This window comes from Colossoma macropomum, unplaced genomic scaffold (assembly GCF_904425465.1).
Source record: "Colossoma macropomum unplaced genomic scaffold, Colossoma_macropomum, whole genome shotgun sequence".
Lineage (NCBI taxonomy): Eukaryota > Metazoa > Chordata > Actinopteri > Characiformes > Serrasalmidae > Colossoma > Colossoma macropomum.
The window spans coordinates 33,684,368-33,702,414 of record NW_023494802.1 but is presented as its reverse complement, the minus strand read 5'-3'; the positions used below and the strand labels follow the sequence as shown (position 1 = coordinate 33,702,414).

General features: G+C 40.5%; 2 protein-coding genes across 2 annotated transcripts; both read right to left on the bottom strand.

Annotated features, from left to right (window-relative positions):
* Window positions 1-378: 378 nt before the first annotated feature.
* LOC118822126 (tubulin alpha-1C chain-like) lies at window positions 379-4,599 on the bottom strand. Its single transcript, XM_036591000.1, has 4 exons — window positions 4,343-4,599; window positions 1,768-1,990; window positions 1,536-1,684; window positions 379-1,458 (listed from the first exon to the last, which is right to left on the bottom strand). The coding sequence occupies exons 1-4, from the start codon at window positions 4,343-4,345 to the stop codon at window positions 484-486; spliced, it is 1,350 nt and encodes a 449-aa protein (XP_036446893.1). The 5' UTR covers window positions 4,346-4,599; the 3' UTR covers window positions 379-483.
* A 3,325-nt stretch (window positions 4,600-7,924) lies between these two features.
* On the bottom strand, window positions 7,925-11,491 carry tuba1a (tubulin, alpha 1a). Its single transcript, XM_036590999.1, has 4 exons — window positions 11,350-11,491; window positions 9,591-9,813; window positions 9,104-9,252; window positions 7,925-9,016 (listed from the first exon to the last, which is right to left on the bottom strand). The coding sequence occupies exons 1-4, from the start codon at window positions 11,350-11,352 to the stop codon at window positions 8,036-8,038; spliced, it is 1,356 nt and encodes a 451-aa protein (XP_036446892.1). The 5' UTR covers window positions 11,353-11,491; the 3' UTR covers window positions 7,925-8,035.
* Between the last annotated feature and the right edge of the window lie 6,556 nt (window positions 11,492-18,047).

Sequence of the window (18,047 nt, the reverse complement as noted above, 5' to 3'; positions counted from 1 at the left end):
GATTTCTGTGAATTTGCACCTGCCAGTATAGAAACTTCAAAGATGCCATTAAGTTCAATAGCAGCATGCAAGTGGACATGAGTACAGTCCTTTATTCAGCATTCACTGAACCGTTTTGTCTACAGCTTTATGTCCCTACAGCAGAACAGCACTAGCAAATATTTACCAAGATCAGAGGGTCACTTTTCACTTCATGGCATGTGGGAAACTATAGAACACACTGCAACTTGAAGCTTTGATCCTTTGCAAACAAAGGCTGTTAAAACAACCAATAATGTACAGTCTTAGACCATGAAATTTGCAAATTACTGCAGGAGCATTATCATTTCACAGGCAGGTGAAATTACCAACAACTGACAAATGAATCAAAACACTAGATTAAGATTTTTCCATCTTTATTTCACTTGTGGCAAGGAAAGAGCAATAAAGAATAGGAAAAACACATAAAAAGGACAAACAAAGAGTGAGAAGAATGCCAGTCATCTAATACTCCTCTCCCTCTTCCTCTCCCTCAATACTGTCAGCTCCAACCTCCTCATAATCCTTCTCCAGAGCAGCCATGTCCTCTCTGGCCTCAGAGAACTCTCCCTCCTCCATACCCTCACCAACATACCAGTGCACGAAGGCACGCTTAGCGTACATCAGATCAAACTTGTGATCCAGACGAGCCCAGGCCTCAGCAATAGCTGTGGTGTTGCTCAGCATGCACACGGCCCTCTGCACCTTGGCCAGGTCTCCACCCGGAACCACAGTGGGGGGCTGGTAGTTAATGCCAACCTTGAAACCAGTAGGACACCAGTCCACAAACTGGATGGTGCGCTTGGTCTTGATGGTGGCAATAGCAGCATTCACATCTTTGGGCACCACGTCACCACGGTACAGCAGGCAGCAGGCCATGTACTTGCCGTGACGTGGATCACATTTCACCATCTGATTGGCTGGCTCAAAGCAAGCGTTAGTGATTTCAGCCACAGAGAGCTGCTCATGGTAAGCCTTCTCTGCTGAGATCACTGGAGCGTAGGTGGCCAGTGGGAAATGGATACGGGGGTAGGGCACCAAGTTGGTCTGGAACTCAGTGAGATCAACATTGAGGGCACCATCGAATCGGAGGGAGGCAGTGATGGAGGACACAATCTGACTAATGAGCCTATTCAGGTTGGTGTAAGTAGGACGCTCAATATCAAGGTTCCTACGGCAAATGTCGTAGATAGCCTCATTGTCTACCATGAAGGCACAGTCAGAGTGCTCAAGGGTGGTGTGGGTGGTCAGGATGGAGTTGTAGGGCTCCACCACAGCAGTGGACACTTGGGGAGCTGGGTAGATGGAGAACTCCAGCTTGGACTTCTTGCCATAGTCGACAGACAGGCGCTCCATCAGCAGAGAAGTGAACCCGGAACCGGTACCACCACCAAAGCTGTGGAAGACCAGGAAACCCTGGAGGCCTGTGCACTGGTCAGCCTGGGGAGAATTTTGTATAGATTTTAGCCTGGAAATCATCAAATCGGCATCATTTTTCTCTAACTTATGCTGCTTACCAGTTTGCGGATCCTGTCCAGTACCAGGTCAATCAGCTCCTTGCCAATGGTGTAGTGACCACGAGCATAGTTGTTGGCAGCATCCTCCTTTCCTGTGATGAGCTGTTCAGGGTGGAACAGCTGGCGGTAAGTTCCACTGCGGACCTCATCTGGAGAAGGAAACCAAACAAATTAGATGAATGTACAGATTACTATAATAGCTAAAATTATACCAGTTGGATCCAAATCCTACCTATGACTGTGGGCTCCAGATCCACAAACACAGCCCTGGGGACGTGCTTTCCAGCTCCAGTCTCACTGAAGAAGGTGTTGAAGGAATCATCTCCCCCGCCAATGGTCTTGTCGCTTGGCATCTGCCCGTCCGGCTGGATGCCGTGCTCAAGACAATAGAGCTCCCAGCAGGCATTGCCAATCTGGACACCAGCCTGACCAACGTGGATGGAGATGCACTCACGCTGTGGAGGGAGAGAGAGAACATATTTTAACTGTTTTATACACACAGTACATGTGATTCTTATCCTATTAATTTGAACTCTTGTTCCTGCCTGTGCTGATTTCAGAATGGTCACATCTTTCATTCTAAGAAATTTACGGTACAAAACATTTAAGGCTGAAACCTTGCAGATGGCCTGCTAGGCATAAAAGTACCTTCACTGTAGGGTACAACCCAATGCTTCAAACCACCTGACCAAGTCAGCAACTGATAAAACAAAGCAGACTTTTTGTCTATAGATCAGAGCGATGAACAAAGAATGGAAGGAACGAGGAATGAGAGATCTATGTACTTATCACCACATCTGCTCTACATGGCTGTGGCTTGGGTGTAGTCTTGAAAAGAATCCCATCTCCATTCAACATGAATGGGAAGTTATAAAGCATGTGTCTTCGGTACCATGACGCTTGTCAAAGAGAAACATTAACAGGGAGGATCTCTGAGCTAGCAAAGCATTTTTGCTTGATGGGTGGAACTGATGGGGAGGTGGACAAAAATCATTATGTTTTGATAAATTACAGGGAAAATGAGAATTTTGTCTTAAAAATGACTTATGATGAATTGAGCTTAATAATGCAATTATTAATATTATAATTCTATCATCTGCATTTTATTGATTTTTACTGCATTTTATAGAGGTTTACATATCAGCACATATGTACATGAACAGTATTGCATATTAACATAAGACCAGAGACATGAACCAACAAGGTGAAACAGAAAAAAGGTCACCTGATTTCAGATTAACTTCCCATACAGAAGTATGAAATACTGGATATATGTGCTTAATATCTGGAACAAAAGTTTGATAGGTGTGTGAACAGATGTATAATATCTGGAGCCATAGTTATCATTTCTATATTACCTGTGTGCTTTTAAATATTAAATTATTTACATGTTTCAGTGAACAATATTTTCATTTATTTCATGTTTTAATGACTGTATTGCAGCTTTCACTTCATTAGAAAATATGTGGGTGAAGCAAAGATGCATGCCTTAAAAGTCCTATTTAAAAAAGTATGACAAATGAAATGTATTTGATATCCATTAAGCTATTTACATTTATACTCATATGTATATACTACAACGCACAAGTTTGGACAACCAAAAACCTTACATTATCTAACAGGAAGCTAGCATGAGTAATAGGTCATCCATACATAACCAATGCTTATCAAATAGTTAAATGTGGTATAAATATATTTGTGTATGTCGGTATATGAAATATGTCCAGCATTTGAAAATGACCAATTTTAAATAATGTGGCATATGTGTCATATACTGCCATATATCAGATTTCTGTATGGGATTGAAGCTAAACATCCTTGAAGGCTGCACTCAGATGTTTAACCAACAAAAAAAGTTAATAATATGCTCGTCAACTAGTGAGAACTGTCCTTCTTAGATTGCACAATCAGATGAACTTCACCACCTTAAAGTTAAGCCACCCTGACTCATTCTGACAGGATCTGAGTGTTCAGCTCAGTCATGAGAAACTTCTTAAGCTAAGATCCTGAAGCCCTGATTTAAGCCTTCTGGAATTTACCCGCCCCTCACCGACCACGTGATGCTGACTCACTTCCGCACTCGGTCCCTGAAGAGAAGCTCTCCTTCAAACTATTTAAAAGTCCATCTTATCATTTTATTCTGACGACTAACGTGAAGAGCTGTTTTATCGGTCAGTGCGACAAACTCACCTGAAAAAGCTTTTACTTTCATCAAGTTTCTTTACGCGGAGACTCTTAATTTGCTTTCACTGAACTTCATGAACCTCATGGCCATTCAGTTGAAGCGGCACATTTCTGGTGGTTTTTCCAATAAAATTTACCGAAGTATTTTCTCGTCTGCATAGCCTATGAATATTTCACCGCTATAGACTGACTTTACTCTCATTCCCGATTAGTTTTAGTGGGTAAAATTAACTGCTGCATCATCACGCTGGACGTACAGTTACACTTGACCGAGACGTTCCACACGAGGCTGAGCTCAGCTTGCTATTCGAATTTTCCCGTTCCACCTTAACTGGAGCAGCCGTTCTATTCTAGCGCCTGAAGCGTGGGGCGCCGGAATGTAACAACTGTACCATTTAAGGTGGAACGGGACAATTCGAACACGAAGCCGGCGAATACCAAGCTGACTTCAGATGTTACAGGCATTTCACCGCAGAAAGGCTAACTTTACAGTAGAGGAAAATATTTTCAAACTGTTAAGCCAGAGAACATTTAGCTATTAGCAACTTTATCAAAATGATGTTGGGTTTTAAAAAAATGTTGATCTGGCGGTGTTACCATCGCATATAAAGCGTCATACTCACCATTTTAAGATGAGGATTTAAGGTGGAAAGAAGAGGTTTAGAAGAAGGCCGTCCTTGAGTTACAACTCTCACCGTTCGACTGTAATGAGTCTGCGGTAAGAACAGAAAACGGCCAGAAACTTTGGGGTGGGCTTATTTATACCTTTTCGGGTCCATTGTCACCGAGGCGGGGATACCGCAGAGGAGGGTTCGCTTCCTGTCATTTCCCCATTGGTTTATGAACGGTACGCGACGCGCCATTGGCGTGTTTTAACTTTTGAATAATAACCGACTTTCCCTCTAAACTGGCGTGTTGTCGTAACGGACTCATTACAGCAGAGCCGAAGCGGCTCAGAGGCTTTGAACTGACTCATCAGTCTGCAGAGGAAAGAATGTCTTACCTAAGACTGGCTCAGAGAAATTAAAGGGGAACTCCAACGATTTTTCGAAATTTTTACGTAATTAAATGGTTAGCATGTAAACAAAGCCATTCAGAGTGGTTTGGTGTGAAATGCTCCGTTTTAGAGAAACCTACCGAGTCAGAATTGTTCTCAGTGGTTGTGATAGGAACCAGGCGTCCACCTCTAAAAGCTCCTTCACGAACAGTTATTACATGAAATGGTTAAGAGTACTCAGTCTGATCTCTGAGACATTGTTTTACAACAATGCTGTGATAAGCTTTTGGTTTAAAACATATTCTAATCCATTTATTTTGGTCGTCATGGTGGAGGGATACATGGAAGGTGTTCTAAGGCAAAATAGTCGCCAAACAAAAAATATTTTTTTGAGATGTACCAGTATTTTATCATCATCAATGTTCCATCTAAACCTCAGAAGACAGGTGTAAGTTCACTGGTGGTTTCGGCTAATAAACAAAATGGCGACCCCTGGTTCCTATCAGTACCACTATAAAGGAATTTTAGGCTCTACAATGAACTATTTCACACCAAACCATTCAGAATGATTTTTTTTTTTACATCTCAATCACTCATGCAAAATTTTTGAAAAATCAGTGGAATTCCCCTTTAAGAACGTCCCTTATGGAAATCTAATATAAGGCAATGGATTTCAAATATATGTATTCGTATATATAAATGTCCCTATTATGTCCAACTAATATTAGTCACATATGGACATGAAAAGTGAAAAGTAGTATAATAAAAAAGTGAAAGGAGTATAATAGCTACATAACTAAACTCCTAAAATGTGCACATTGTAAGCTATGCAATAAAATCTTTAAAACATGAAATAAATTGAAATATTGTTCACTGATATTTAAATAATGTAATATTCAAAAGCAAACAGAGAATGTTTAATAGTAACAGTCATTACTGGGGTGAAATCAACCATGTAGCAGACATATATGTATGACCTATGTATTATGCATATATGACTATTATTTGATACTTATATATATGCACACAACATATAGCCTATATGCCTGACTCTTTATGATATATGTCCACCTATGGCCATATATCAGATTTCTCTATGGGATCTCAGTGTTGCATTAATGCAGCATCACTAATTCTGAATTATGTCAACATGAGTTCTCTTTCTGCACTGACAAACTGCTGAAAGTATTCTGTGACATAAAATAGAGCTGTATAAGAAGAAGATGTTATCTTACACTCTTTTTATGGAAATATTATTTAGCTAAGCCCAGGCTGATATCAGTCCGACACAAAAGAATTATTCCGTATGTGTGACAATATTTTCATCAAACTGAGAAGATCTGAGGGTTATTTCTCAGGAGCCCAAATTTCAGCAACAGGAGAAAATGGCTCTCTCATTTAGAACACTTCTTTCCTCTGGGTTGGCTTAATGGTTAAGAATGGTTAAAGAGCACTAGTTTCCTGTAGGACACTTTTAGATCCCGTTAGGAAACCATTAAATGCATCTGGAGTCAGTCCCAGAGCACCTGATAAACCATTAGAATCCTTTACACTGTGAAATCAACCCATTAGGAAAACGCAGAATACCATTACTGACTACTGGACACAATCGAGAACCAACAGAAACTTTTATGGTTTCTATGATTCTGTGAAGACACTGAGATTGCATGACTATGACGTTCAGGCGTGCAGTTCACTATCCACAGAAATTATACTTAATATGCTTAAAGGGGAATTCCACCCATTTTTCCAAATCTCTGCATAATTCAGTCATTGAGATGTAAACAAAGTCAGAATATTTTGATGTGAAGTGGTGCACTGAAGATAAATATAGCAATTCAGATCTCTTTATAGTGAAGGAGATCAGAACCAGGGGTCACAATGTCTACAACATAGCCATTTTATTTACTATCCACACAGACGTGAGCATCACATGCATTCATATTGTTCTGTGTAATGTTGGCAAATTTAAAACACAAGTTTTTTTGGGGGGCACTATTTTGGTTTACAACACCCTCCAACCTCTTTTCCATGAATGGCTTGCAAAAAAATACTTTTCAAGCCAAAATCTTGTCTCAGAACCTTCGTAAAACAACATTTAAAGCATCTGGCAACATATTTGTAACTATTTCATGTAGCTTTTATGAGGTAGCTTTAGGGGCAATGTGAACATTTCTCACTGTATGTTTTTCCAGAATGAGACACATTAAACTGACTTTGTTTACAACTTACCAATATAATTATGAAGAAATTTTGAAGAACTGGTGGAATTCCCGTTTAACTTTCAGCATGGTGTTCCTACATTCATTAAATCAGTTCTTAAACTCTTTCAGTCTGACTCCCTTTGTGAACAGTTAGTGACACTATGGCCTCACCCCCTCTCTCCCCACCTCACCCCCTTAGTGCCCCTCTGCAGCACAACTGGATCAACTAAAATTAAAATGCGACCTTTCCAGGTAACTGTAAATGTGACCAGTGAACCTACGTGTCTTCTGATTTTTTTTTACTGTTTATTGTGTCAGTTTTACCCTACCCTGCATTTAAATCTATGCTTGAGGCCAAAACCTTATCTTAGAACTACTGCAAACAATGTCTCAGGCATCAGGCAACACATTCATAACTACTTCATGTCGTCATGTGGCTTTTAGAGGCATTAAACACTTCAAACATCTGGTTCCTATCGTTACCACTATGAACAGTTCTGGCTCAGTGGGTCTCTCTAGAATGGAGCATCAAACCACTTTGAATGTCTTTGTTAATGTCTTACCAATGTTTTAGAGCTACATTACACATTAGCTCATAGTTGCTCAATTCAGTTCACAGTGACAAAAAGTGAACCATGAGAAAATCAGGATTAACTTTTGGTTGACTTAAGGCCCTGTTAATATCAGTTTAAAACAAACAAACAAAAATAGAGACCTTGGATTCCACTGCAGCCTCTGTTAGTTGGCAGATCTGCTTTAGAAATTATTAAATCCAATGCCGATGACAGCCTGAATAGCCCAGGACAAGTCATGACAGCAGGGTGGTCTTAGAACGAATTATTATTAGTAAAATGATATTGTTGTAAGTAAAATCTTTATTCATGTAATTTTTTGTTAATTCTGAACACACGTGTATTGTTAATACTGTAGAAGCTTCTTTTCTGTTTGTGTTGAATTACAGAATATATTCCCCCAAAAAAGAAAATTAAAGACAAATAAAAGGATGAGTTTGACTGAAAGTGAGCTTTATTTCAGATGTTCACCAAATTCTTGCATACAATGTTATTTTGTTGGTCGTATGACTTCTTAATGGACATTTGTTCACTTCCTGAATTTTAGTACTCTTCTCCCTCTTCCTCTCCCTCACCCTCAATGGAGTCAACTCCAACCTCCTCATAATCCTTCTCCAGAGCAGCCATGTCCTCTCTGGCCTCAGAGAACTCTCCCTCCTCCATACCCTCACCAACATACCAGTGCACGAAGGCACGCTTAGCGTACATCAGATCAAACTTGTGATCCAGACGAGCCCAGGCCTCAGCAATAGCTGTGGTGTTGCTCAGCATGCACACGGCCCTCTGCACCTTGGCCAGGTCTCCACCCGGAACCACAGTGGGGGGCTGGTAGTTAATGCCAACCTTGAAACCAGTAGGACACCAGTCCACAAACTGGATGGTGCGCTTGGTCTTGATGGTGGCAATAGCAGCATTCACATCTTTGGGCACCACGTCACCACGGTACAGCAGGCAGCAGGCCATGTACTTGCCGTGACGTGGATCACATTTCACCATCTGATTGGCTGGCTCAAAGCAAGCGTTAGTGATTTCAGCCACAGAGAGCTGCTCATGGTAAGCCTTCTCTGCTGAGATCACTGGAGCGTAGGTGGCCAGTGGGAAATGGATACGGGGGTAGGGCACCAAGTTGGTCTGGAACTCAGTGAGATCAACATTGAGGGCACCATCAAATCGGAGGGAGGCAGTGATGGAGGACACAATCTGACCAATCAACCTATTTAAGTTGGTGTAGGTAGGACGCTCAATATCGAGGTTCCTACGGCAAATGTCGTAGATAGCTTCATTGTCTACCATGAAGGCACAGTCAGAGTGCTCAAGGGTGGTGTGGGTGGTCAGGATGGAGTTGTAGGGCTCCACCACAGCAGTGGACACCTGGGGAGCTGGGTAGATGGAGAACTCCAGCTTGGACTTCTTGCCGTAGTCAACAGACAGGCGCTCCATCAGCAGGGAAGTGAAACCGGAACCGGTACCACCACCAAAGCTGTGGAAGACCAGGAAACCCTGGAGTCCTGTGCACTGGTCAGCCTACAAAGAACAGTTTGAAGTTTGTTAGTACAAGAAAAAAATATTATATCATTTCTCAACTACTGTTCGATGATTATAGACACCCACCAGTTTGCGGATCCTGTCCAACACCAGATCAATAATTTCCTTGCCAATGGTGTAGTGACCACGAGCATAGTTGTTGGCAGCATCCTCCTTTCCTGTGATGAGCTGTTCAGGGTGGAATAGCTGGCGATACGTTCCAGTGCGGACCTCATCTGGAAACAAAGACCTTACAAATTAGATGATGGAGCAGACCACAACCAAATAACTTAATTACATTAGTAGCATAGGAATAATTTTCAATGGGGGTGAAAGAGACCTCTTTACTTTTTAAATACCAGTTTTTGTCACTCCTATGTTTTAAAAGTTAGTTAAAGATTGCAGGCAAAAGTACTAAATAGGATAAGTATAACACAGCTGACCTTGAACATGGACTGATTGATAAAAAAAAGTTGATTTGATGTAGACTACACCTCTTTTACACCACCTTCATATTGTGCCCTCTACTGCTAAAACTGAATCTCTGCCAGAAAAATTATGATCCCTAACCTACCTATGACTGTGGGCTCCAGATCAACAAACACAGCCCTGGGGACGTGCTTTCCAGCTCCAGTCTCACTGAAGAAGGTGTTGAAAGAATCGTCTCCTCCTCCGATGGTCTTGTCGCTGGGCATCTGCCCGTCCGGCTGGATGCCGTGCTCAAGACAATAGAGCTCCCAGCAGGCATTGCCAATCTGGACACCAGCCTGACCCACGTGGATGGAGATGCACTCACGCTGTGGAGAAAGCGGACAAATTAAGAGTGTTTAATCCCATGTGTAACAGTTTTGTGTATAAAGATTTCTGAAAAGAATAACTGCTGATGTACAATACACTTTGTCAAAAATTATATATATTTAAAGTGGTATTAAAAATAATATAGCTCCAATAATTCTTGTATGTGTAAAGCCCCCCTCAACAACATATATTAAGACAAACAATGAATTATTAATATAACGTGTTTTGGAACTAGACCCTCCACTGTGGATGGAAAAAAATAATACAAAAATGATTTCAGAATGATACAGTTATTAACTACTAGTCTGCAGCTGAGGTCTTAGGTATAGATATACTCTTAAAAAAGATGGTTCTTCGAGGTTTTTTTGTAAAGGCATAGGTTCTATGTTGAACCATGTGTTCTATACAAAAACACTTCATGCTTAAATAGTTCTCTGCATGTTGAGATGGTTTTTCAGACTGATGGAAAATGTGTTGTATATGGTTCTTCATAGTCCTATATAGTCCTTCTATTGACATCCTAACAATAGCAGAACCCTTTTTGGTATTATCTAGAACTATTTTCAAAAGGTTCTATATAGAACCATATACAACACATTCTCCATCAATCTAAAAAAAATCATTTAAGCATGAAATGGTTCTATATAGAATTCATGGTTCCAAACAGAACCATTGTCTTTACTATAAACCCCTTGAAGAACTTTTTCAAGTGTGAAAAGAGATTATCCAGATATAAGCCACTAACAAAAGCTTTGTCATCACTGAGAATTGGTGTCGCAGCCTATCTGACACCAGGACATGGTGACGGCGCATCTCCCACTGGTGACCCACATAGCCTTTGGGCGCAGAGACGCCCCATCCATTAATGGTAACGTTAGTGTATCCGTTAATGGGATGCTGCAGCCCTCATCAGCATGAATACTGCATGGCATCTGGCCACCACAGAGCCTTTGTTGAAACTGGATATCTGTTTTGAGGATAGTATTTCGTTGAACGTTTGAATCTGACTACTTTTAGTATATTAAAAAGTACAGTAAATATAACGGGACACTGAGAATCCGATACGTCCTTGGGGAGGCGCTGGATTTCATGTTTTTTCCAATGATACCATGACAGGCGAGCGGACAGCGTGGAGCCGGTTACACCCAGATTATTTATTCCCCTCACACCGCACTCCTGCTTTTCTTTGTCGTCTCCTCCCGCTCTTTCTATCATTTCTCGAGCTAGCATCTCACTACAAACTATCTACAAGCGTAGGCTTTTACAAATCTTTACAAAATGTATGACCACATTAGATTTTCCTCACAGGCTTAGGCGAACTACTTTGAATGAGCTTGAAAAGCGTCTGAGAGGCTTTGGGCACATTTTATTCACTCCTTACGAAATATAACTAACGTTGGTGTATTTTCGTCTTCTGTGAGGTCTAACGTTACGTAAAAACACAAATACAATATAGGCTATTTGAAATATAGTTTTAGAATCTAATTTCAGATATAACCAGTCATTAAGCAACATGAAACAGAAAACGTGCTCACCATTTTTCCTAATGGTCTTTCCCGTCGAGATGAAAAGGCTCTCTTGGCGGAGGTATCTTACAGTTCGACAGCTAAGGGGTCGATGTAAGAAGAATAACGTTTAACACTCGAGCCTCCCAATATATATGCGTGTTGCCGTAGCGACTGCGTGTGCCTCGTTTTCATTGGCCGAGCTTCGGAAAGTCTACCCGGCAACGGAGAAGTGGCCAATTACTATTGGACGAAAAAAAAGATGAGGGATGAGAAGCCTCCTCCCAGAGCCTCACCCAGTTACCATCTCAAACACTAGCAACGTTTTACTGGATGTATATATTTTCATACCTTGAATTGTGTTAAATGAAATTTCTTCTGAACAAATAAGGTTCGACAAAAATGCTTGTTGATCCACTGGGAGGAAAGAAAAACGGAGAAAGTTGGGTCTATAAGGGTCAGTCCATTGTTCTGCCTAGGATTCTCTTCAGACAACAAAGTTTCACTACAGTGAAAATAGCATTGTGCTATCCTTTCTCCTTAGACTCTGCTTTAACATATTTGTATCCTTTAAACGTGGTTAAATATTGTATTTTAAGTATTAAATGTGATAGCTCTGTGCATTTTGCACTATAACTTGATTGTCCCATCTTCCATCTGGTGTCTAACGCTAAAGATTCATCTAGCCTACAGACTAATACAGTGATGTAATGCTCTTGTGTGCAATATGCCAAAAGCAGGCCTCAGTGCAGCTGTGTTAATGCAATTTACTTTTAATGGTGGTTATATTTCAAATGTATTTAATATCAGGTTCCGTGATATTCACAAAACACCTTAAGGTATGTCCCAGAATAGGAATCTCACAACTTTAGTTTGTAGCTATGATCCTAGGTTGTAGCTAAATGCAAGTGCTTAAGCAAACAGCCCACATTTTTGAGCTGCAAAAATTCTTCAAGGCATGGGTAAGTGAGGTCAAAAGAGCCAGTATGGATGGAGAGACATATAGGCCAGGGAGTAACGGACACCCAACCCCCCAGGCCCTTGTCCCAGGCTCTGCCGTTGCTAGGCGATGAATAGCGAGGTTGCTAAGCTACCCTCCAGTATCCTGGAGCTAATACACAAACCCACATTAACTGCCATTATTTGTGGGCCACATGACCAGGCCTGAAGGCCGATCCCCAGGGCAGGATGCAGCTGCCTCAGTGGGGGACATATGGACACCCCTCCTTCTCTGCTTTCCTGTCTCCCTAGGTTGTTGCTTAGTCACTCCAATACAACATTTTACCAGTCCCTCATATTATGAAGGTTAGCAGGTTGTCTTAAAGGGGCATCATCCCAACACAATGGCATTTCTAGCTACATAATTCCAGTGATAGCAATATATGGTACCACATGTGTCGGAAATCTAAAGTATTAAAGTATGAATGAAACTCTACCAAAACCTCCTTGAGGTAAACAATAGATCTGAAAATTGACTCTGTACCCAAGGGAATCTCACCCCGCCATCTGCCATGGTTACAGGCTTTGTTTGATACTCCCTGAAGTCTTTGTTTAGGCTACCTTAAGACTTTACAAGTTTGCAAACAGCAACAATTGCCTGTTACCATGTAAGATCAATTTAATGCTAGTCAGGTGTGCTATTTGAGGTCAAGTCCCATGATTTACAGCCTTTGTTTCTGTCAGTGTTGCCAAAGCCCAAATGTTTACAGTAATGTTTATAGGCTTGTTACTAACAACAGATAGTCATATCTGTTTTTAATGAGTTTCCATGAAACACTGCACATGACATGGCTTCTAATTCAATACGAAACATCATTATTCTTGGATTATATATCAAACATCTTGTGAAGTTTAGGACATTGGCACTTTTGTAACATACGTTCTTGTGCATCATGGCCTCTGAGCAAAAAGACTGCGTTGTTCTTGTGCTGTGTAGACATACCGTTTTACTGCCAACGCATGATGTCATTTCCACCCATTACCATGAGACAGGCTGTGTCTCTCAAGCTTCCTCAAGCACTCTCCTGATTTCTGTTCTCTGCAGAGCACAACTACTTAAGAACTGGCTCCAAAGCACTTAGTGCAAATGGGATATGGCACCCATGCTAGCAATGAGGAGGAAGTGAAAGAAACAGGCTTGACTCTTATCATTCTTCCCATTCGGACACATTAGACATGCTAATTTGCTGAAACAAAACTCCAGAGGGAACCAAAGTTAAAGTTCATTCAGAGTGGCAGTTACTGCATAACTTACAGGTACTAAGGGTTTCTCAGCCATGAAAGAGGAACATAGTAGTTTGGGCAAAAAGAACCTAAAATATACAATAAACATATCATCGCTGTCTTATCTGGTGCAATTTCGAGACATTAACCAGCTCAAATTGTCTTATAATTCTTGTGATGTGAACCAGGGATTGTGATTTCTACAACACAAATATAGCCATTTTTACAATCCAAAATAAGCATGTGTCTTCTGAGTTTTTGTGTGTAATGCTGACAAAGTTAAAACAGTGGTGAATCCAGAAAAAAAAAGTTTATCGTACTATTTCGCTTTATAACACCCTACGTGTACATTTCTGCTCTGAATTTATTGTAAACAATGCCATTTAGACCAAATCTCTCAAAACTACAGTAACACTGGGCGTTTCAGGCATCAGGTGATGTTTTGTAACCATTCCACATGATAGCGTTTCATGAGGTAGCTTTTAGAGACGGTACATTTATCTGATGTCTGGTTCCTATCACCACTATTGTAAAGAAATCTGAGTTGGTTGATTTTTCTAGAATGGCATGTTTCAAATTAGACCACACTTAATGACTTTGTCGACATTTTAAAGGAATGGTTTGGCCAAAAATTGAATTGACAAAATTTTCCACTTACCCCAGATGTAGTTTGGCCGAGACATGTTTGGAGTCCAAATGTTGTTTCTTTAGAACTGGAGTGGCAAGGCTGACATTGCTAACAAACACAGAACTTAATAGTCACCCAAACAGCCTAAATCGTTTCTGTAAAAATACATCTTCAAAAGTTCTTTCAACCCGCTCAAACTGCATCTGGGTCTTCATTAAGATTGTGCAGATTTGTCTTTGTAGTTTAGGACACGGTATGACTGTAAACTATAAAAATGAACAAATCTGCAGGTAGCCACATTAGACAACAAGGACTGTGCTCACAAACCATCTCAGTAGAAGAAGTGCTGATCTAGAATCAGTATTTGTCACAATGACAGTCATGAATATTAAGGAATCTGACTCAAGACTAGTTTTGCTTTGTGAATACAATCCCAGGTGTCGTCTGATGTGGCTACCTATGGGAAGTTTTGTTAAGTTTTACACCTCACAGTAAGTCCTGCTGTTCTCTAAATCACATTGGCAAGTCTGCACATCCTTAATAAAGACCTGGATGTGACTTGGAGTGGGTTGAGAGAAGGTTTAGTGATGTGGTTTTACAGAAAGGATTTGGGCTATTTGAGTGATTATTGGTTTTTAGTGTCGGTTTGCAGTGTTAGCCTTAATTTAGCTCCAGTTCTAAACTAAAGAAGCAAAATTTGGACTCCAAATATGTCTTGACTGATCAACTACATCTGGGCTAAGGGGGAAAATTAGGTGTGTAAATTAGATTTTTTGCTGAACTGTTCTTTTAACAACTGAATTCTACAAACATTTTGAAAAATTGGTGGAATTCACATTTAAATGTGGAGATGCTACTTTGCAACTTGAATCGTCAGCACTTCAGATTAACCAGTGTCTTAAAATAGGCCATACCAGAATCCTGTACACAACTGAGGAACACTGTCTCTGTTTAGTTAGAAGGTTAAGCCCATGCATCACTCGCTATGGGCTACAATGTGACATTAAGTGCACACAAGAGATGGCAGAAGACCAAATGAGTTCAACAGTTTATGTTTGAGGACTGCTCTCCATGGGCAACTGCTTCTGCCTTTCACCCTGCTATCCTATTCTCATCTCCACAGCTGTTTGAATTCCTCTAGCTATCCCAGCTGCTAGGGCCCTTCCAGCGGAATCCTTCGCTCTAGTCCAGCATTTTGAATTTATCACATTCTTACTGGGCATCTTTAACACCTGCCATACAACTGCCATCCTTATCATGTGTGTTTTCATCAGTTTAAGAATGATAGGAACTCTGTGGAGGTAAATGTTCAATGAAAATAACAAGTGCTCTCTTAAAAATAAGACATAGTAAATGGTTCTTAGCTTCTCAGATGTATGGTTATAGGAAAAACTTTTAAATGGCATAAAACCTTAACAGTAAAGACAATAAAACTGACCACATAATCTTATTGGTTCAAAAATGTTATATGTACATGCAACAGTTTGAACATCCCTGATCAAAGTACACGTTTTCTTGATTTTCTACCACATCTACAGGGAACTTAAATATGACATTTTTCTACGAATTTTAGGGCATCATCTCTATTTATTTGCTGAAGCATGAAAAAATATAACATATAAAAGGTGCCATAACTTTTGCACAGTCCATATTTCACGTTGCATTTTCCCCCAATGTGTTAAATTCAGATGTGTTAGCTTATTTTCACTTAGAAATTCAACAAGGCATGACATTTGACCAGGGATGCCCAAATGTTCACATACAACTGTACCTATATTGTTCTGCTGACCACAAGTTGCTAAGTAACAACAATGGTTCCCGTGGAACTACTTTTTTTGGAGGAAGACCACATTGTTATTCACAACAACACATAATCTCAAGTGTTCTATTGTTCCTATAAAACAGATGAACATGCCTCAAAGACATCACTAAGCACTACTTCCTTTATCAAACAAAGGAAAAACTCAGGAAAAATTCTTTTGGAACTAGTCTGCAGTGAGAACAGCGTTTGCAGTAAATTAGTCAGAATTATTAGGCTGAGAGATGGTGAAAAGGTGATACTGAAGAACATGTAATTCAACTGTTCGCTGTTAAGATCATGGGTTGGTTTCTATTTTATTACCGGAGTTTTGGAAAACATTTGGGTTACAGTAGGTCGAGGACCGCAGTCGCAGCTCAAAACCATTGTAGCATCAGAGCAGAAGACGCACTTCAACAGGCAGCAAGAAATATTTAGCCCAGTGTTACCTCAACATGAAACATGGGGGGGGCGGGCCAGGAGGACATGACACATGTGGAGTGTGGACAAAGTACTCCTGTGTGTGTGTATGTGTGTAAAATTTCCATTGCACCACTAAACTAGTCTGTCAGCACATGTGTTACAGATGCTACCACATGGCCTGAGCTTAAAGTTTGACAGCCAAGAGAGGAGAGACTGTTGTAAACAGTTAATCTGGTGTTTTAACACAAGACTTCTTTAATACGTTCTCTCTGAATAATTCTATTTCTTGGTGTTCTCGACTAACAAACCTAATAGACCTGCTCAACTGTAAGAAAGTCAACAAAGCAGTGTGTTTAAGCAGTGTGGGCTGATGAAATCAGAATGTGAAAGCCCAACAGACCTGCCAAAATACCACAGATTCTTGTGTGGGGAAGACGAGTAGGAACCCAAAGCTGCTCTTTGTGTTCTGAAAAGTCCTTACCCTGCAATTAGGTGTGCAGAGTCATGTGCGCTCAGTTTAGCAGACTGCACCACTGCATTTTCTTCACAAAAAACATTGTGAAGTGTGTTTTTTTTTCCAGGAAATACTGGTTTGAAGCTCACTGAATTGACCCTGAACGCATCTGAGCTACTTGACATGATCACATGGAAGGATGTGAAGTGAAGTGAACCGCACACTGACAAAGCAAAACCAGAGCCTAGCTGGTCACGTGACAAGAAGATGACATCATTTCAGCCAAATCTAGGACGGAGGGAGGAGCTACGGTGGGGATGATGGTGGGGGAGGGTTCTGACTTTCTGGAACATGAGCTGAGCTCACCCTGATAGCATCTCCTACAGTGGAGGCATTCAGCCATTTTGCATTATAAATCACAGGCCGTACAGTAGCCCACAGTGTTGTTACAGACCAGCGGTCCTCAGCATAACAGTGCTACAGTCTTTTAACCCACAGTTTTCCATTACAGACAAAGATAGAACTACATTTTAACATGTAGCAATTCAGTTTTCAATGGTAAGACGTCGAATTGAACATGTAATAATTACAATTACCACGTTACCACATAAATCAGACTCTTCTTGCTGTCCTGAAATAAAAGAGTTTTATGTCGTATGTAAACATTGTTATTTTATTTCTCTTGCATTTTATTTTTTTCCTTTAATTCTTTTCCAGTTTTTTTATAATGTTTGTGGTTTTATGTACAGAAAAAGGTCATAATTACTATTTTCATTTTTCTACATTTCTTTAATAAGCGGCTTAGAAGATGTGTGTGTGTGTGTGTGTGTACTTTTCATTATTTCTTGGAATTTGGCATGCTGCTTTTGTTACTCTGCCTTTAAAAATGAGATATGTAAATGAGCTCTATTCTGATTGGCTGCCCTATATTGTGTCTCATTGATAAAGCAGCCTGAAACACTCTGTATAAATTCAATTTAAGTAGGCAGAGCTAAACTGCTACAGGCTGACAGACATACGTAATTGTGTTGATTTTCATGACAACAGTGCAGTAAATATGGACTGCTTTTGTAGCTTCATTTCCATTTACGTGCCATATGAAACAGGTAGTGAACAGTACATTTTGAGACTTGGAATATGGCCAATGTTGGAATACAGTCCATATGGTCTATATGTGGAAACAAACTGCAAAAATAGTCCGT

Bases quoted from the DNA above. Each gene is read 5' to 3' on its own strand.
- LOC118822126 (XM_036591000.1), bottom strand. The intron at 1,685-1,767 runs GTAGGATTTGGA...TTCCTTCTCCAG, and splicing joins TCTGGAGCCCACAGTCATAG to ATGAGGTCCGCAGTGGAACT. The intron at 1,459-1,535 runs GTAAGCAGCATA...AATTCTCCCCAG, and splicing joins TGGACAGGATCCGCAAACTG to GCTGACCAGTGCACAGGCCT.
- tuba1a (XM_036590999.1), bottom strand. The intron at 9,253-9,590 runs GTAGGTTAGGGA...CTTTGTTTCCAG, and splicing joins TCTGGAGCCCACAGTCATAG to ATGAGGTCCGCACTGGAACG. The intron at 9,017-9,103 runs GTGGGTGTCTAT...TGTTCTTTGTAG, and splicing joins TGGACAGGATCCGCAAACTG to GCTGACCAGTGCACAGGACT.